The sequence below is a fragment of the Sciurus vulgaris genome, assembly GCF_902686455.1.
Source record: "Sciurus vulgaris genome assembly, chromosome: 3".
NCBI lineage: Eukaryota > Metazoa > Chordata > Mammalia > Rodentia > Sciuridae > Sciurus > Sciurus vulgaris.
The window spans coordinates 28,662,131-28,683,370 of record NC_136463.1 but is presented as its reverse complement, the minus strand read 5'-3'; the positions used below and the strand labels follow the sequence as shown (position 1 = coordinate 28,683,370).

At 40.2% G+C, this 21,240-nt stretch overlaps 1 protein-coding gene across 4 annotated transcripts in view; it reads left to right on the top strand.

Moving 5' to 3' along the window:
• Nucleotides 1-21,240, top strand: part of CA10 (carbonic anhydrase 10) — a 491,731-nt gene that overhangs the window by 195,583 nt on the left and 274,908 nt on the right. For all 4 annotated transcript variants that reach the window (XM_079134031.1, XM_079134032.1, XM_079134030.1 and 1 more), the window contains one exon: nucleotides 3,568-3,710. In XM_079134031.1, the coding sequence (XP_078990157.1) occupies nucleotides 3,568-3,710 (143 nt within the window). The remainder of the gene's footprint in view (nucleotides 1-3,567; nucleotides 3,711-21,240) is intronic.

The following is a 21,240-nucleotide window of genomic DNA, read 5'->3' as shown; positions in this document are numbered from 1 at the left end:
TGAATAAACTTAGCTGCCCCTTCCGGAGCAGAGCCCACGAGGGCACAACTGAGCAGAGGAGAGCATTGCTTGGTTATTCTCTAATTCCTGAGCAGGTGGCTAGAATCAGTGACAAAGGACTTGATAGTGAAGTGGGGATATAAAACCCCAGAACTGTTTGTCATAAAGAATCTCATGCCCAATAAAAGCAAAGGCAGATGTTCGCATAAAGTTTTTGCTGTTTGTGCTTTGGTGGGGGGACTTTTTGGGCATGAAGTTTATTAGTAAGCCATAGCAGCATCTGCCCACCCATGTTGCCACAAAATAGCAGTCTTACAGCCCATTTATGAGACTGGGATTATTTCTGTTAATGATTTTCATGGGAGTAGATGAAATGCAATGTTTAACAGCTGTAACTACGTTTATCACTCAGCTGCCTTACAAAGAAGCCCCCTCACCAACCCGCATATCATGAATGTCCTGATTTTTTAACAGGTTTTTGTATCACAGTTTTAAAGAGCCATATTAGTTTCCTATTACTGCCATCACAAACAATCACAATTGAGCATCTTAACAAAACACAAATTTATTATCTTATAGTCCGAAGTCCAAAATGAGTCTCACAGGGTTAAAAATCACAGTGTTGTATATGGGTATGTCAGGATGAACCCAACTACTATGTGTAACCATAAAGGTCTTATAAAAAGTTAAATTAAATTAAACTAAAGCCAAAAAATCAGTGTCAGCAAACCTGTGTTCCTTCTAGAGGCTCTAGATAGAGAACCTATCTTCTTGCCATTTCTACTTATAGAGGCCACCTGCATTCCTTGACCATGTCCCTCCCTCCATCTTCAAAGCCAGCTATTTTCTTCTCTACACTGACCCGTTTCCATCCTTGTCTTTTTTCTATGTCTCCGACCCTTCTACCTCTCTCTGTGAAGACCCTTGTGAATTACATTGGCTTACCCAGAAAAATCTATCTCCAGATCTTCAATTACTTCTGCAAAGGACGTTTTACTGTGTGTGTTAGCTTTCTATTGCTAGAACAAAACACCCAAAATAATCACCATAAAAAGCAGAAAGGTAATGGTATGTCTCCACTTCATGTACAAACAGAGGAATAAGATGTATCCCATTTGTTTACAATAAAAATGAATTTAAAAATAAAAAATAAAAAAGAAGAAAGGTTTACTTTGTTTGCAGTTTCAGAGATTTTTCGGTCCATTGTTGGTTGGCCCACTTGCTTTTGGGCCTGTGGGCAAAGCAGTACATCATGGTGGAAGCACATGGTGGAGGAAGTTCCTTACCCATGGTGGCTAAGAAGCAAAAGAGGAAGAAGAAGGGGTGCTGTCTCACAGTCCCCTTCAAGGGCACACACCCAGTGACCTAAAACCTCCCACCAGTTCCTACCTCGGAAAACTTTCCACTGCCTTCCAGTAGTGCCAAGCTGAGGGCCAAGGCTTTAACACATGGGCCTTTGGAGTATATTTCAGATCCAAATTGTAGCATAAGATAGAGTATTCACAGATTCTGAGGTTAGGATGTCGACATATTTGGAGGGGAGCCATTTGTTATTCAGCTGACCACTGGAGCCACAAAGACCAACCAATGTCCAAGGAATCCATGGCTTAGATCACATGGCTAACATGTGGCAGTGCCAAGGCACTATCCCTGGCATCCTCCCATGTGCCACTTGACACACATCACTACAAAGAGAGATGAGAGGCTGTCCTGATGGGGGCTTTATTTTAATAATAAACTTGAAATTATTGAGGAGTAAGTACAGGATTAAGTCAATGGTTTAGAAATAAAAGATCAACTTAGGGATGGTAGAAATTTGTGTTTTTCAAGGTACATTCTTAATGCAAGAACCTCCTTAGATCTTATAGTCTTGCTAAAACATGGTGATTTGTAAAGATGTTAAGTGATTTGTGGTGATGACATAGTTTAAACAATGGTAAGAAATGAGAGCACATGCACTTATATAAATGTTCTCGCCTAGACTCCTCCTCTTTCTCCTCCCCTTCTTTTTCTCCCTCTATATCTCTGGCCATTGCTGCCATTTTGAAAATCATTACTTGCTAGAAAGCCAATTCAGACTCTTTAAAGAGAATTGAGTGACCAAGTTTTATTGGCATGAATTAAACCAAATTAGGTATTTACCTTATTTCAAAATGAAGCCCATCTTATATTGGTGTTGAAGTATTTGTCTGGGAACCCAAGGAATTTTGTTTCAGTTCTCCCACTTCTATCCAGTGTTGACTGGTACAAAATTTGGATTTAGAAGGCATTAGACACACCATTTAGCCCGATTCTTCTCCTGAATGAAGGGCTTTGTATGTCTGTTTTCCAGACTCCTCTCTTGCCTCAGTTTTCTCCATCCATATTACGGATAGGAACAATAGCTGCTGTAAGCTACAGGTGACGTGCAATTTGAGTTTCCGAGAGGGCAGGTACATGTAGGAGGGTTATACCCATCTTCTCCAGGAGTCAATACTTGGATCCACTCCACTAGGGTAAGGTGGGGTGCCCTTCACTATAGTCTCATGACACACTTCAATGTGACTTCACCTCCCTGGTGTGTTCATTGTTCTTGTGCTTATCTGCCTTTGCTATGATTCACTCTAACTCAGGGCTGGACACAAGAGAGCTCACACTACAAGCTTTGAATGGATTATAGGATGAATGGCCATTTAATCTAAGGGACACATGGAGAACACATGGGATCCTGTACCTCAATGGAATTACTTAAAAGAACAGTGCAAGACTGAATGACTATTTTCTCCAGTTTTACAAAATGAGTGGGTTGGCTCTCCCCTTTGCCCTGCTAACTCTCTTAAATTGAAGAAACGAGGACTAGAAACTCCGTAGAGATTTATCCTATGTCTTAATGTGATGCTGGAAATGAGAAGACAGCTTTTCTTTGGATATTTGCACTCAATACTCAATGTCATTTTTTTCTGCCTATCAAATGATCACGTTCCTCAGCTGCTGGAACATTAGGTTAATGACACAGTGCTGAGCCAAACAAAGACAGAGCCAAGTTGCAAACTCCTGTCTAGCATTGATTGGGGGGTCATAAAAATAATTCATTCCTTCTGTTTGGTTTTGACAACCCAAAGAAAAACACCTTGTATGTGTTGAAAGACTCTCTCTGAAAAGCTTCAGATATTATCTAGATGGGACAAGGTTGATTCCCACAACATTCCTGCCAAATGGGAAAACAGCATCTTCTCTGGAATGACTAAATTTTTGGTGTAGCTTAGACATGTTGCAAGATGACAGGGCTTCAAAGAAGTTGAAAGCACTAAGGCTTTATTGCTGACTCCACTCAACAAGAGGCCATAGGATAAACTGGCCTGAAATGAGAAACTCTGACCTTGAGAGATCATGAATATAGGACTGAAAGAAACTGACCAAAATTCAGGCCAGGAAAATACCATAGTGACACGCCCCCAGGTGATCGCTATTTCCCCAAGTTTGAGTATTCGGTGACTTCCTTTGATTTTACCATTTTGTGTCATGGTTCCTAGATTGCTTCCCCACCCATGCACCCAGGCTAATTTTACAATTTGTTTTTGTTTCTAGTTCCTTCTTTCTGGGGATTGGTGAACTCAGCTTGGAATCTCTGCTCTGTGGGGAAACGGCAGTCGCCAGTCAACATAGAGACCAGTCATATGATCTTCGACCCCTTCCTGACGCCCCTTCGCATCAACACTGGGGGCAGGAAGGTAAGCCGCCATGTTGCTTCTCCTGGGAACTGGAGCATGGAGCAGGAGCAATGCTGATTCCGACAGCTGGTCCTCCAGGCCTCTGTCTCTGTATGAGTTTGTCTTTCCACCTAGCAATACGACAGAACTCAGGCCTGCTGCCAACAAATGTCATCATGTCTAAACTGGGTTTTGTCTCCCCACCTACTCAACTCTAATGCTTCTAATTACTGTGCACCTCCTGGAGGTGGCCCGAGGACCTTCTCCTTGGTAGTCCAAGAAGGTCAGAAAACATAGTTGCCTCCCCTACATTTCATGCTGGGAAAATCCTTCCTCCGAGACTCTTACTAGGTCTTCTTTAAACTCAATGAAGTGAAAAAAAAAAAAAAATTTTTTTAATAAAAGTAAAATCAGACCTTTATCATCCTGGAAGGAAAAACAAACAACAATCACCTTAGATGATTTATAAGAAAATCAATAATTAATCTTCCTAGGGGCATCTTGCTGCCTAAGAATCCTAACACCTGCTCAGAAATGCTGAATTATGCTGTGCTTTGTGATTCTCACACCACAGTCCACACCCCACTTTGGCCTCTGCGATGAGCTCCTTCCTCCTTAATTTGTGAAAGGGCATAGCACCCGCAGGGTCTTCTCATTGCTGGAATCTAGCATTTCTCTTGCTGGCTCATTTCTATTCAGCTACCTTTCACTCTTGAGAAGGATGTTGAAGGTGGGAAAAAACCTCCACATGTAGGGAGTTTCATTTGAAGGTGATTTGGTTGTTGTGAACTCAAGAGGAATGAAAAATCATTTGTGTGCAAAAATTAGGGTTAAAATTATAGACTTGCATTATTATTGGGTGCTGATTCTCCAGGGTTTGAGCTCATTGGGCTCTACTCTTTCTTCTTTGTAATCTGTTCACTCTTCTCACTATAGAGTTTACAAGTTAATATGTTCCCTTTCTGGTATACTGGAATATTTTTCTGCCATATAACTATCACACACACACACACACACACACACACACACACACACACACACATCTCTAATGACTTGTCAAAACGTTGCTAGTGACTTTGACTCAGATCACAAGGAAGTTTTTAAAAGACATTGCATATGAGATTAAGACCACTTATATAGTATTTGTGAGCTCTTTTTAATTTGTGAGCTCAAGAAATTCTTTTTGGTGTTAGAAGGATCCTATATAGGTCATTGGGTTGATTGCTTCTCTGATTCTATAGAAAACTAAGCTACTCCAATGATTTTTTTCATTTGCAGTTTTAATTTTATAAACCTTACAAGAACTTAACATGACTTTTACATACACTGCTCTCTAAAAAAAGGTAAATCATTCATTCGAAGTTTTGAATGCATGTGAGTTTTCTGATCAGTATTTAAGAAGGGAACGGTGCAGTTCGAACTATTTATTGAAGCATCTTTTCTTTCTTGGAGAGGATGGTGGAGGATAATTGCATTCTATACAAAGGGAAAAGCAGTAAGATCTAACAAAAAGCAAAAGTCCAAGATGGAATGGGATTTGGTGCCTGTGTTCCAGAAATTACCTCAAAGATGGAGAACAGTGCTAAAGCAGAGAAACCAAAGAGAGGGTGCTTGTCATGGGCATGGGGTGCAGAAGGGGGCAGAGGCTGGATTCTGAGGCTGTGTTAAGGAACTGGATTTTTCCCTAAGAGTTATGGAATGTTGAAGATTTTTGCTTTGTTTCGTTTTGTTTAAACATAAATTGGGAGTGAGATGGAAAGACGTCAAGCTAACACAAACAATGGATTTATATTTCTACCTTGTATCACACCACTTTAGAGGAAAGTGTTGGTTTGAAAGAAGAAACAAATTTCCAGATAAGTTCTCCCTCAAATGGAATGGGAGAGAAAAAAGTGGGAGATGTCCTGATGCGAAAAGTCCTCTGCATGTTATGATTTTCTTGCTGTTGTTGTTTTGGACAAGTGACTTTTTATCTTTCCAATTCAGTAAAGTGTACCTGATCCAAATCAATTTTCAAAGGCACTGAAGTTTGGGATTTGGGAAACATTTACTTTCGATGATGTAAATATTTATATCTGGCACAATTTGTGTTGTCAGCCATTTAAAGAGCTGAGAACTGGCTGGCAGTGCCCTTTGCATTCATGAAAAATGGAAAATAAAATATAGATGGTAGCAGGATAAACTACCAGGTAATGAAATGCCTGAGCTTGATAGACAATAACTAAATCATGCTTGTATGCTTTTTTAAGGTGGTGTTTGATGAGTCACTTGTTTTGAAAGTGAGGATTCAGATCACTGCTTTGAATTTAGGGTGTTTTTTTTGCCTTAAAAAAATAGTCAACTCAAAATGTTTAAAAATCACCCTGTTAGACTGGGAGGGTTTTGTAGAATTTGGGCAAGTTGCTACATTTTGAAGTCTGAGATCAGCTCTGTCAGTAGGTTAAATGCACCCCAGTAACTGTGTGTTTTGTGTTGCATTTTTATCTGTGAACATTATTCCTTCTGGTGTTTAAACGCGTCTTTTGCACAAAACCATGAAGCAGTTCTGCCACAGCCCCCGACTTGGGTTCTTGTGCTTGTTTTAACATATTTGACCTGACATGGGAGCTCAGATGATGGAATAAGAGCTTATCTTAGCATAGGCTAGGGCCAGAATTCAACCTCAACACAAAAATAGCAAGGAATGATTAATAGATGAGAGTCCAAATGCACTGTGACTTGGGTATAATAGAAAACTTTCATTTTTACTTAAAAAGAGAATTCTTTCACCTTTTAAGTTGCTTACTTTCAATGGTAGTTCTTAAGCATTTTTGGTTATTGTTGTTTTGTTTTGTTTCATTTTGTTTCAGGTGGGAACCAATTTTATGTAACTGTCCATATATGACACATAGGACTCTTATAGATAGAATCCAAAATAATTGTTTTTTTAAAATGACCTTCCCTTAAGATTGGTTGCATGTGGATGTAGGAATCTTACCTTCGAACCAATCTTTCACTCCATCCCATTAAACTTATATTGGAAAATGCTAAATGATTTGAAGCTAATTAATCCATTTTAAATAAAGCTACTGAATTGACTCAAGATAAAAAAAAAAATGAGTGACAGATTTTTAAGGACATCTAATACTAGTTTTGGGGATGCAGCCAATCCATCGCCGAAAGTGGAAACTCTAGGATCTGCAACCTCTGGGAAAGACATGGGTAGTGGAAATAGCAGACTTACCTAGTGATATGGTCAGAGATAAAATAAGCGAAAGAAGAAGGAAACTGACCTTCAGTCACTTGAACTTATCTCAAAGAGAGAGCAGTTCCCCCATCTTTTCTGGTTTCTTTTTAATTTTTGCCCAGCGAAGGCCAGGAACATGGTTCTCGGAAAGAAACCCCAGGCACCTCCCTACTGTTGTACTGTTGCCATTGGTTTTCTTTTGACTTCTGATTATTTGCATCTTGCAGCAGGAAGAGTCTCAGCAGGAGACATGGGAATGTGTAAATTGGGCGAGTCTTGAGGTCTTTAATTTAGAGGGATCCTTTACAACTGCCTGGGTCCTAAAGGGAAGAGGGGAGGGAGTTAGCTGCCAGAACCCCAGGGACAGAGAGAGTTGTGGAGAGGGACACCTGATTTTTCATAAGGAAAGAGGTCAACTCAGTGCAGCCCACAGGGATGTAGCTGAGAATTAAAGACCTGGACCCCTTTCCTTTACCTCCCCTCTTCTGCCACACTCCCCTTGGAAAAAAAAAAAAAGGCAGTGTACAAAGGCACCTGTTGATTGAGTCTGTATAAGCCAACATTGGAGTCACAATGCAAAGTGAAGGACCAAATGGAAGACATATGGCAGGGAGCTAAAGGCATATCCACATGACCAGTTCCACATTCCCTGTGAAATAAATTTGAGGCACTAAAACTCCTCATTATAAAATGAGGCACAAATGCTCCAGCCTGGCACTCACAGACCTTGCAATTAAGCCCAAATCTCCTTTCCAGAGACTTAAACCACTTAAACTTTGTGTGTACCTCTTGTGCCCTGGGAAACTGTATACTTTTTTTTTTTTTTTAAATGGAAATATCTCACCTTTCCCTAAAATCTGTGCCTCTACCACAATATGTCTCTCCCCCTGGCATGTCTCAGGACTTCTTTTTAATTACCTCCTCCATGAAACTCCTCTTGGTCTCCTTAGCCAACTGTGAAGTCTCTTCTCAAGCATCTATCTTATTTATGTATGTTTTAGGATTTAAGCCTTGGTCTCTGCTCTAGTAGTCCTTAGACTAAGAGCTCCTCAAGATAAATATGCTTTCATATTTTCATTTTCTGTCCTTGGTGTTATCTGTGATGGTGCTGGTTGATTTGAACTGAACCAGGATTACCCTTGATTGAGACAGACATCATTATCTGATGTACATGTATGATCACACGAATGGCATGACTCTACATCATGCACAACCCTAGAAATGAAAAGATGTACCCCATTTGTGTACAAGGAATCAAAATGCAGTCTGTAAAATTTTTTTTAAAAAATTTGAAAAAGGAAATAAAAAGGTTTATATGGAATTTGTCCATAGTTGCTATGATTCAAGATGGAAGAAATATGGATGGCCCCATACTGACTTTGCTAGCAATGGAAATTGTTATTTAAGCTCATCTTCAGATATTATACTTTTGTCATGGAATAGTAAAATAACTTGGAAAAGTAAGGAATGTTGGGTTTATATGTAAAATCTTGCTAACTTTTCTATCTTTCAATTTCCCTATGAATCTCATAGCAAAATTCAGCTGACCATAATTAATCATTGCTATTCATGGCATGGTGACATTACTATGTTCTGAAATCTTTTATGTGGGAGGCATTTATGTTCCTCCAGGGGATTTATGATATATTTGGGGAGAAAATATAGATACACAGAAGTTAAATGGCAGTAACTGATTCAAACAACTATTTGAGATAATAGCAGAGTAGGTAGTAAATAAACTGTGACATGATTAATTAGCAACTTAATCATTTTGACACTAATTTTTAATGGGGGTAAGAAGCTGGGTTGGACAGACCAGACTTTATGGAGGTGTTAGGGTATGAGCTAGCTTGAAAAGGTAGGTAGGTTGAAATGTAGTTTGCAGGAAGTTCTATAAATGTCAAATGATCTGGCTAGAAGAGTAAAAGAAAAGGCAAAGACAGATCTATTTTGCCATGTAACTTTCTTTCTGTGATGCTCTTTTGATTATAGCTAATGTTAAACTTTCATAGGTAAGTATCTGCAAACATTTAAAACTCATTAGCTATCTTTAAGCACCAGGAACCTTTTTACACTGAAACTGCTATGGAAATGGTGTGTATAATTTTATGTATATTTTGGGATAGAGTAGAATTTAAGAGTGTCTGAATGGATAGATGCAATTCTTACTCATCTGTATTTTGTTGGTAGATAAATTCCTTGACTTACCACCTTGGTAATAGCCCTTCTCAGAAGAAAACAATTAGGGATCTTTTTATTGCATGTAACTCTCACCAACAAGGAAAATGTTAGGGATGTGAGATGGACAGAAACTGTGGGTGAAAGTGACCGGATTATCTTAGAGATTATGGTAGCTAAGGTCAAAAACAAAAAGTCAGACATTGTCAGACATGAATATGAACACTTCAAATGTCTGATTTTTAAAAATATTGTAATTAAAATAGAGATACAATCTCATTGCTTCATGAAAGATGACTCCAGGGGATTGGGAAGCTCCCAAAAATGAGATTATGGTAAAACAATTATAAATGATGATAACAAAGAGAACTGGTTGGAGTGAAAGATATGGATGTGACTGCATAGGGAGTTCTGTGGGAAATAATGTTTTTAAATGACCCATAAAAGATGTGAGAGAGGAGCTTCCAGTCAAGAAGAAGGACAGAGGGAGGAGGGGTTTATGGAAGTGGTTTCACAGAAAAGAAGACCCAGAATGAACTGAGGCCTCCAGAAAAGGAGGAAGGTTTTTGAAAGTTAAGGTCAGAGGAAGCGAGAACTGCAAGACCAATGTAGACTTCTGTTTTGGAGGAGAACAGATGTCCACAGAGGAACTGGTGTGAGACCTGGGTTTGAATTTGAGGTTCAGCGCCTACCAGTCATATAGGAGAAGGTTAACCTCTCTGCGTTTCAGTTTCCTTGTTTGTAAAAGAGACATTATAATAGTACCCAGTTTTCATGTGGAAAAAAAATGCACTTATGAGGCAGGTTACGGTTGAAGTTATGTCAGTGACTGACAGAGAAGAACTTGCCCAACCTTAATTCCCTACTGTCAGACATGTTATCAGTGCTGTTAGAGAAAAACCACAACTCCCATTCAAATTTCTCTGTCCAAGAAACTAATGTTCACATTAAAGTTAGTAACAGATGTGCTAAGAGGTGAAGGATTGCGATTCTTTTTTTAAAAGCATTTTTAATTTGGTTTAATTGGTTATACATGACAGTAGAATGCACTTTGATATATCACATGTAAAGGAGTATAATTTCTCATTTTTCTGGCTCTACATGATGTAGAATCCCACCAATCATACACTTATATATCTACATAGGAGGATTTCAATTCTTTAGATGACAGATTTAAGAATTCACAGCCTCCTCTCTGGTACCCGCAACCCAAGAGGCTGACATCCCACTGACATAAAGGTAAAATTTTCCTCTCTATCTATACTTACAAAAAGTTCTACAGATTTAGACTGGGAAAGAAAATGCTCTAAGAACACTCACTGTGTGTGAAAAAGGAGAGAAAGTGAATGGACAATGTGCTCCATCTGGGTGAACAGCACAGAGAAGAGGCCAAGAGAATTCCACTCTATCACTTAGAACATAAGGTACTGCATCCATGGTAAGTGAGGTCACTGTCATGCAGCACCCTTCACGGAGAAGACAGTATCTGGGAATCACCGTCAGTGCCCCCAGCGCTGGGGGAAAGTTGACTAATGGAAAAGACATTGACAGGATAGTGTAAAGAAGAGGAGGCATGAAGAGACAACAAAAAGAATCCAGATGTTCTCTCTTCAATTCTATCTCCCTACCTGAAAGGAAAATACTAGAAGGAGTTATTACAGTAGCCCTGTGATTATTCCTTGCCCATGAAGCCTCAGATGCATTGGTGTTTGGAAGAGACTTGGGCCAGACTAAAAGGAATTAGAGCTGTGTGTAAATTGAATGACCTCCTTCTGTTTCATTGAAACCACAGGCAAGAAAAAATAAGAGTTCTGAGGAACACCGAGGACTGCTTGAAATTGTAGAAGACACTCAAACATCAGATGAGAGCTTTGGCTTGACCCAGGGACCCCCTGCCAACCTGGAAATCCTTCGGTTCAGTATGAGCAGAGGTTGGATGGTTGGATAGGACACCTGGAATATATTTGCTTGAAGCTGAACCAAGAGTGAGAATTGAATGAGGATGTAACCAACCCCCCCAAAAGGAAAACTTCTGTTAAAGCACCAGTCTGGGCTTGGAATAAAGTTGCCTTGTTTCCTTCTCAACCTTTATCAAAATTACTCTTCAGTTAGATGCAGTGGCACACACCTGCGGTCTTAGCTTTTCAGGAGACTGTGATGGGGGAAGGATCGCTTGAGTCTAGGAGTTCAAGGCCAACCTGGGCAATGTAGTGAGGGTCTGTCTTAAAAACAAACAAACAAACAAACAAAAATACATAAACACACACACACACACACACACACACACTAACTAGAGCGCAGGACTCAGGGCAAAATCAATGTTATAAAAACAGGTTTGATAGATAAAGAAACAAGGCCAAGGTCATTGTGTTCGTACTTAGAGCTGTTTGCAGGGGGTAGGTTTCAATGAGTAGTAGCGAAATGATGAAAGATAAACCAAATGGGAAAGACAGAGATGCTGCATTCTACGTCAGAAGGTGGGCTCAGCGCAAAGGCGGTCTGCTGTGAGCTCAGCTTCTCAGGCACCGTTCCCCGGCTGAGATCTGGGCTGAGGTTGGCTGCCTTATTGGTGATATTCACCTCTTGACATTGTCTAGAAAATCAACACAGAGTCATTCAGCACGTCTTCCAAGGAAATCCTTGGTTGTTGTTGGCTTTAGTATTTTATAAACGTACCTAATTCCCATTTTACTCCTGCAGTGCATATTGGAAAGACTGTTTTGCTTTGCTCTCCTCTTTTTTTTCTTTTTTTCTCTCTTCCTTCTTGTTCCTCGAACCCCTTTATCCTCATCTTTATTTTCCCTCCATGCAGGATTCCATCTGTCTTACTTGCTCTCTTATCCTTTCCCCCTCTCCAATCTCTTCCTTCCCAAGCCTCTTTCTCCTCTCTGAGTCCTGAGTTCGTATGATCAGGGAACCTGTGCCCTCTCCCTTCCACATCAGAGTGGAGACAGTTGTCTCCATTCAGGAATCATTTCAGCTGAACACAGAGTGGCAGTTGCCTGGTTTAAGTGAGGGAAAATGCAAGTTATCCAGGAAATGAGCATAATTTTTTATTAGAGAATATAGGAAAGATTAACTCAAGATGTGTCATTAATTTATAGGCAGATGAATTCCTGGAAGGAAGAATACCCTCCAGGAATCTTCTGAGTTACCTATCGCTTCATACCACTTCGGTTTTTTTTGGACATGTGATCTCACAGATGAAACTAACAGGCATTTTACAAATTAATTCTAGTCTTAAAATAGACAAGACGGCACATTATTCACGTACACGGCTTGCCCTTCAGTTCTCGTACCATCCCTCTGACTATGAGAGAGAAAAGCAGGAGAAAGGGAAAACCCATGACCTAATAATTCTCTCCAGCCAGTTTCATCTCTCGGTTGCCCAGGACAGGTTCCATCACAGCCAAGATAACAGGGAAAAGCACCTGAGAGACAGCAGAAACTGTCACCTGCCAAGACAACTTTTTAATTTTGATATTAAAGAACTGGTACCTGTTTTGCTTTTGCTCTAAGAAGGCTCTAAAATTGGCCAATCTGTTCCTTGTAAGCCTGATGGTTTGGCTGGATAAACCAGCAAAGCTGCCTCATATGAACTGTAGAGATTTTGAGTCCTATTCAGAGGATCCCATGGCCTAAAACACAGGTATTTGGGGACCTGAAAATAAAAATGAATAATTTCCCCACCACCTCAGGAAAAAAAAAAAAAAATTGAGGTAGATTCTGTTTGGAGGACTTAAAAATGTACTTTTAGTTCTATTATCTAAAAAAATAACTAGATTACAGCTGAAAAACTAAGATTAAAAAATACAATTTTGAGACTCCATACAATTTAAACAACTGAGTGACTATCTGACTTAACTTTTCCTATGGGAATTTAATGTCATATAGATACAACTTTATTAAGACTACATGAAGGATTTAGAATAACTAGAACTATCCATCTATTCCCATCAGCACCTATTGTTTTCTTTTTCTTTTTTCCACCTTTTTATTGGCACATTATGTCGTAGGTACTGATGGCATTTGTTGTTACACAGTCATATGTGCACACAATGCGACAATAGAATTTGACCAATATCACTCTCAGCACTTCTTCCTCCCTCCCCGCCTCCCCGTCCATTTCCTCTACTGATCTCCCTTTGATGTTTAGGAGATCCACCCCTACCATTTTCTTTTTCCTCTCTAGCTTTTGCATATGAGAGAAAACACACAACCTTTGATCTTCTGAGTTTGATTTTTTTTCACTTAATATGATGATCTTTACTTCCACCCATTTTCCTGCAAATGCCATAATTTCACTTTTCTTTATAACTGAATAAAACTCCATTGTGTGTGTGTGTGTGTGTGTGTGTGTGTGTGTATCAGATTTTATTTATCCATTCATTCATTGATAGACACCTAGGCTGGTTCCATAGTTTGGCTATTGTGAATTGTGTTGCTGTCAGCCTTAGGATGCATGATTCATTGCAGTAAGATGACATTTTTAACTTTTGGAATGTAGGCTTTCTGATCTTTACCATGTTGTATGCTAGAGACAAGAGCCAAACTGCAAATAATGCTAAGATTAGTCCAACATCTGTTTTTCTCCAACTGTAATCCAATGTCTATTCAGTCAGCATTTCCATTTTGTTAAAGTTAACAATGCCCACGAAATGTTCCAGATTATTTTTCTATGTTTTACTCAGAACTTCATCTTACATGACAATGATGTGAGTCCATTCTGATGACATTGTCATTATCCCTTACACACCCACAATCTGACCCATACTCCAAACACTTAGGTATGACATCATGTGATGAAGGTGTGTGATCCTACTTCTACCAGTGGATCAAAAACACCCCCTTTTTTGCTGTGTTGTAGCACTGGAAACCTATCCAACCAGCACATGTCACCTGCCCAACAATGTTTTTCTGCTACCTTAGAACAAAATATCTTCCCAACACTTTTAAGGAGCAGAGATTTTTCTTAATTTGTATTTTTCCTCTGAAGTATTCAGAAACACTTCTTCCCTTTTAATTCAGAAGAAGTCACTCTTCTTCCACTTTTCAGTCCAGTAGCTGTTTTTACTAACTTTTCCATATAAGCAAAATGCATTACTTGGGCTATGATGCAGAAAATAGTAACATTAAAGCACATTCCTATCTACTGCTCTGTTACTAGGTAAGTTTGAATATAGACATCAACTTAGTGTGTGTTGATTGCTAATATTTTGTTCAGAACGTATAAGACAAGTCTTTAGAACCTTCTAAGATTGAGTCCCTGGCACTCCTAGACAAAGTGACTCTTGTACAGTGAAGTACCAAAGAAATTAGTTTTCATCAACTTTCAAGCACTCACCTTGTGCATCTCTTCCCGCCTCCTCATTCAATGACTTCAAGTTGGTACCTTGACATCCACCGTGGTAGGAGAGTTCACACCACAGAAATCTGTAAATGCTATATACATCGGGGAATTTTTTTTTTCCTGCAGACCTGGGTGATATAGACTTACCACCATATCACTGCTCTTAGAGGTCAGTCCCAGAAGAAGGGTGAGCTGATGATAGCCAGCACTCATAAAAACTGGAGGACCTGGCAAATCACCAGTAACACCCATTTTAGGTGGTGTTGGAAAGAAAGTTTCAGATTTGTTATAAACATTGATATTGGACATTACTCAAGTGACCATGAAGAATGATACAGATTGAACTGCCTATACCCTGTGTTTCACCCTCCCCAAACTCACTGGCCATGACCTGCTTCATAGAGTGTGGGGGGGGCATTATTGACATGAACATATGAACATACAAATATATGGTACTCTGATTTTTTTTACCTTGATCCCTTCAACCTGCTTGCTTGTTTGCTTTTTTTTTTTTTTTTTAATTTATTTTGGGGGGAACTGGGAATTTAACCCAGGGGCATGCTACCAGTAAGCTACATCCCCAACTCTTTTTATTTTATATTTTGGGACAGGATCTCACTAAGTTGCAGAGGCTAGCCTCAAACTGGTCATCCTCCTGCTTCAGCCTCTGGAATCTCTGGGATTATAGGCCTGTGCCACTGTGCCTGACTCTTTTTAAGAAGCCTTCTTTACTCACTAGCCTCTGACAACCCATACTCCTCTTAATGACAGGCTGGCAAAGGTTACATTGGCATAGAGGTCTGGGCTTTGCCCATTGCCTTGGCAGTCACAAAAAAGCATCCTCAACTTTTTCACAAGTTTAAGCTTTGCTACTCCAGAATCTGGACAGTCCTGAACCATTTCATAGCCTCCAGCAGCCCCTCCTCCAACAGCTTCCTCTCAGTCTCACTCTGTGACCCACAGCAGAGCAGGCTACACTGTACGTACTACACTCTTCTCAAGTGCCAGGCAGGAAATCGGGAGGAAGCTTTTAGTCTTTTCCAAGCAAGTGATCTTTATCCTACACATTGGCTTTTAATGATTGTTTCAGTTTCTGAATCCAAAAAGTAAGTTTTTTTTTTCTTTTAAATCTGAATAAGAGAGAGGAAATAACCCTGTGCCAAGCAATTCTGAGTCCATGCTGTTCAATCAATTCGAAGTATTACTAGCATTTTCCTCAAGAGTATAATATACGACAACTGCCAAGCTTTCCTTTTGCGATTACAAAAAGGACAGATACTAGAGCGAGCCATATTTCAGCACTGCAGGGATATAAAAAATGAACTGCTAAAAACGGCCCAGGAGGAATGAACAGCAATAAGACATCAATGTCATCTGTATACTGATTTGTGATGAATTTCCAAAAGGCTTAATGGTATGATGCTATGATATATAGGGGCTTTCTGAAAGTTAATAACTGTAAGTTATCCACTTGGAAGAATGTAATGGGGAAAAGTAAGTGGTCACAGATAATATATAAATAAGTAACTTCATTAATAGAGTGAAACTGTTCGGTGGGTTCTATGTTGTTGCCCTCTATGATTAGAAATGTAAAATTAAAAGACTGGGAAGACATGAAAAGGTCAAATGTTATACAAACACCCCAGAGTACACATTTGATAAGGCCTGTGATTTGTCTTGTCATCAACTGGAACCAATTTAACCAAAGAGAAGCATGCATGCACACATGTTGACCCCCTTTCCAAGGTGAATTAACAACAGACAGAGTCCTCTGATGGAGTCCTAGAAGTAGGGGCAACAAAAATCTGTTTGCACAAACAAATGGCCCTTACCAGTCATCAGGTGGCCTGGTGTTTCCCCTGCCCCATGGATTGTGTGGTTAAAACACTAATGAGACACAGGAGCTTGCATAAGGATGGTTTCTTTCAACCTGCAGTCCAAGTTCCTTGTGGTCCAATAATTTTTATGCTGTGTCAGACCACTTCTGGTTAGCAGCAAGCAAGGAGCATGGTGTAAAGAATGCACTTGATAATGTTGATTGAATGAAATAATAAATAGATGAGTGCAAAACTGCCCCAGGTCCTGGGATTACAAATAGACGAGAAAAGAGAAAGGAACTCAGTATATTAAGTACCTCCGACATCCATTTATACATACATATTTTATCTCCCTTAATTCCCTGAACAACCTGAGATGGTCAGTTGTACGGACCAGAAAGCTGAAATGTACAGTTGTTAAATAATTTATGGAGAATTGCAGGAATGCAAGAAGCAGAACTGAGTCTCGACCTTAGGTGATCTGCCTTCAAAACCGTATTCCTTTCCAGAATGTCGGACTGAAGCTGAAGGCAGGGGAGAAATATTTTCTGTCTATATCAAGAGTTTAGGATGAAGAAAGCATGTGATCGGAAGAGTCCTCACCTGCGGCTCATTTCTTTCTCTTTGCCAGGTTTTGAGAGAATGATGGGGGTTTTGTCTCCCCCTATTCCAGCTGGTTCATCTGCAGCCTGTTTGTTTTGGCTCTGGCACTGTATGTAGTTTGTCCTGGTGGATGGCGCCAATAGTTCTGTTTTGTTACATGGCTGCCACTCTCTTCCCCAGCAAGGTGGGTGAAGCACACATTAAATGCTTTTCTGAATGGGTCATTAATTTCCCTACACCCTTCATCCCCAAAGTGCCATATAAAATGCTCCCATATAGTCATGGTCATCACCGCACGAGTCCCAGCAGGCACAATGTAAGAGAAAACATAGTCATAATTTCTAGTACTCAGTACACTTTCTCTGTGTGGAGGGTGGTGGCGCCTTCTGGGTTCCCTCCATCGCCTCTCTTTCCTGCTCTCTTTTGCTTTCTGATAAAGAGACACCTCTGTCTTTCTGCATCTAGAATGTTCCCCCCAAGAACAGTGATAGGCACCTTTCCAAGCTCTGCAGGGCTCAGAGCAGATCAGGAATAACTTTTAAAGTCATGAGCCTCAAAGGACTGGCCAATGTAAATGGCTTGTCCCTGTTTCTCCTGGGCAGTCATCCTTTAAGTCATTTCATATGATGTGCATAATTTAACAGGGCCGAAGCTGACACATCCCTGCCATTTAGCTCTCAGTCTGCCCTCAGTTCTCCGTGGATAATAGTGATAATAATGAATGGAAATTTTAGGGTTGTTCTTTTCCTAGTTCAGTATTAAGACCAAAGGGAATACAAGGGTGACCCTCAGTTCCCAAGTGACACCAGGAATTGGACAATCAAATCAAAGTCTTACAATTACAGTGGTATTTGGCTCACTGTTCCCACTCAAGTCCATTGCTGCCAGCTTACCCCAACTTCCCAGTCTCCTTCCTTCTGTCTGGGTCCGGGTGAGTCATGCTTCTTGGAAGCTCAGACGGCAGGGACACCCTTGCTGCTCCCACCCACCAGCACTCTGCTCAGCAGGCACAGCTGGGACAGGACACTGTTGCTCCCATGTTGGAAGTGGTAGTTGACCAAAGCACGTGAAGGCCTTTTGCCCAACTCTGAACGGTCTGACCTTGAAGGGACTTTGTTCTTCTTCTGGGTTTCCCGGAAGATAGCATGAATTTTCCAACTTCATAGGTACCCATAACAGGAAGTGTAAAACAAGACTTGGAAACCATCTGGGTAACCATGCCAGTTGAGACTGTTGTCTGTCACCAAGAAAAGGACACCTGACCTTGGCCACAGGCCTTTAGACTCTCTGCTCAGAGTATTTCACCCTGCCTCCAGCTCCTCAGCCAGAGCTTCCCCTCCCTCTGCTTTTGTTGGGGTTCTTGTCCCCTCTGCTGTTTCCCCAAGAGAGCCCCAAACCTTTATGTAAACGGAATCTCAGAGTCTATTCCTCTTGTCATGCCAGAGGAATAAGCAAATTAAGTTCCTCCTTAACTCCCTGTGTTCAGGAAAGAAGATGCTCCCCTACCATCCTGCCTTTATAGAAGGATGCCTCCCCCTCTGCCCCTTGGCTTCCACCTTTCCTCTGCTGCAAGGGGAGGCAAAGTCACTGGGTCAGGCTTGTTCCTCCCATCTGAGGGGTGCAATCTGAACGCAGACAGAGGAGTTGCCTAAAAGGCCCCAGAGTTTCTTTCTTATTGCCATTAACATGAATGAGGCATTATTAGAATGTGCAGTGAGTTTTAGATGGACATTTTATCCTTTTGTTACCAAGGCTTTTCAGAAGATAAAATATACATTATACTGCATGGAGTGTATGAAAGTTCAGTAAAATATGATAATACCGCTACACACGCTGTTCTCTTGGGTATGATATCAGGAAAATGTTTTTCTCTGACAGCTTCTTATAATGGATGAAAATATTCCCTCTCATTGCCCACACAGTGCAAGGTTTGAGGCATATTATTGGAGTCAGGTAATCTGCCTCTGAAATACTGGTATTTGAAAAGCAAATTTAAGGCTTAGGACATTTTCACTTTATGATCATTGACGCTGATGTTAGTAAACTCTTTCTCTAGCTATGAAGAAGAGAAATGGCAGGCAAGTTGTTTTTTTTTTTTTTTTTTTTCCCCTGTTACCATTTGCTTTTCAGCGACTGCACCATATGGAGCACAGTAAATAAACTATCAAGGTGGCGGGATGCATGGAGAAAAAGAAGGCACTTGGACTCCAGTGGGTCTCTAAGCAAGTTACATTACTTTCTTGAGCCCCTTCCTGACCTACATAGTGGAATGAATATTAAAGAATTGTGGTGAGGATCATGGTTTATTGGACTCTCGTTACTGTCCCTAGGACATGGTACTTCCACAATTAAACTTGAATTTAACAGAGTAATAACCAATCCTGGAATTATGCCAAGACTACCCATGTAATAATATGCTTATGATTTGAATTTAATACCATTTTTTGCCATCAATGTACTTTTTAGTCCATAAAAGAGGCACGAGTACTATGCAGAACATGGTGAAATACAAGCTGGGTTGGAGGCCTTACAGAACACATGCGTGTGCTATCGGTACTTCCTAGTCCTCATGAAGTACAGTAATTCGTGTAAACTACTCGAGTAATTGCTCATGTAATTTATAACAGGGCATATAACCATGTCTACTGGTCTGTCTTGCCTATCCCTGAAGCCACGAATTATTTGGCATAGGTACCCATTAAATATGCACCAAAATTTTTGGTGGTACTTGATAAATATTTATTATATTTATTTGGACTAGACAGACCAAACTAGGAATAATCGGAGATGTGAATTTCATTATAACTCCTCTGGTGTTCCCCAGAAAATGACAAGTAGATAATTCAAAATGTTATGAATGGAACAAAAGATTCCCCATGACATCAAATGATTAGTGTTTAATTGTAGATCAACCGGACTTCTAATTTAGTTTCCAGCCTCCCTTTGGTAACTCTTTACCATTTTGTCTCAGACTTTTGAGCTTCTTCTGGATTGTTCTTTTGCATCATTCCAACCAGCAGTCTCAACTCAGTCTCTCAACCCTTATAATGGACCTTGTATATAGTGTCTGTCATAAAAGAATTCAAATGGCACATCGGTTAATCGGTCCGGTAATGTTATGCAGAATGGGTCATCTCCTCTGATTCTTCACTTGCTCCCAATGTTTTGCAATACTTCCCTGGGTCTATTACTGCCCCCAGGATCAGTTCAATTGTCTGCAAGCAGCAGGCAAGTCTCCTATAAACTTTACAAGCCATATATGGGAATAAATATCAGAGAAATGAGCAATGTTAATTCACTCATTAAATTTGATACGCAAATAATATCCATGAACATTCTCTCAGTCTTCACAACATCTTGATGAGGTAGGCAAGGCAGGGTTTTAGTAAACAATTGCCTCCATAATGCTACTGAATAAATAACTACAAAATCTTGGTTCTATAAAACATAAGTGTGTACAATTTCTTGCTGATAAGTCTTCAAGTCTGCTGAGACAGGTCCAATTGGAGCGTCAGGTCAAAGTCAGATGTGTTCTATTGTCCAGCAGCTACCTAAAGCGTGTCCTGCTGTACTGAGACCAGAAGTTCTCAGAGGGGCAACTAGAAGAACAGCACGCCACATAAGCATTTGTTCAAAATCGGTCCACTGTCCCTTCTGCCATATTGCATTGGTCAACATGCAGGACCAGCTCTGACTTCTACCCTCATTTTTTCCATTACTCAGGCTGGCTTTTATTTGAGAAATGTAACATAAATCAATTCAAGGTTAACAAAGTGATACATTGAAAGGTGATAACTTACCCAAATGTGTACCCGTTCCTGCCAATGACAAATATCTTTAAGATTTATTTTGCTTTATGAAACCCAAACTTATAAGCAGTTTCAAGGAGTTGCCGTTGGCATTTTGTACAGGACATCAAGTCATAGGGGCTTCCTGGAGTGACCTCAGGCGAGAAATTTCATCTCTAGTTTCTAAGAAAAAACTTGACTTCCTCTGAACAATCCATGAGCTTTCCCCCACCATGAGAACTGTGTTGTCTCTTTCTCTTTGAGTGCCAGATCTTCAGAGACACCCTTGCACTTGTAATAAAATTGGAAGGACTTTATAACACACTGACTTCCTCTCTGAATTCTATCATCCCATTTGAATTTGTTTTTAACTTGCTTTGCTGGTGGTGCTTGTTACAAGCAGCATTAAATGAGAAGTTTTGCTTTGTTTTGTTCTGTTAACCACATCCAGTTATTTGTGGAAAGAGCCAGGATAGAAGAAAGAACAAAACAAATAATTAAATGAAGCTGTGCACTGTCAGGAGTACCTGATTAAGAAGAGGGAAATCAGCTCAGCTGTTTCTCTACTCTCTAGTTTTATTAATTGGTA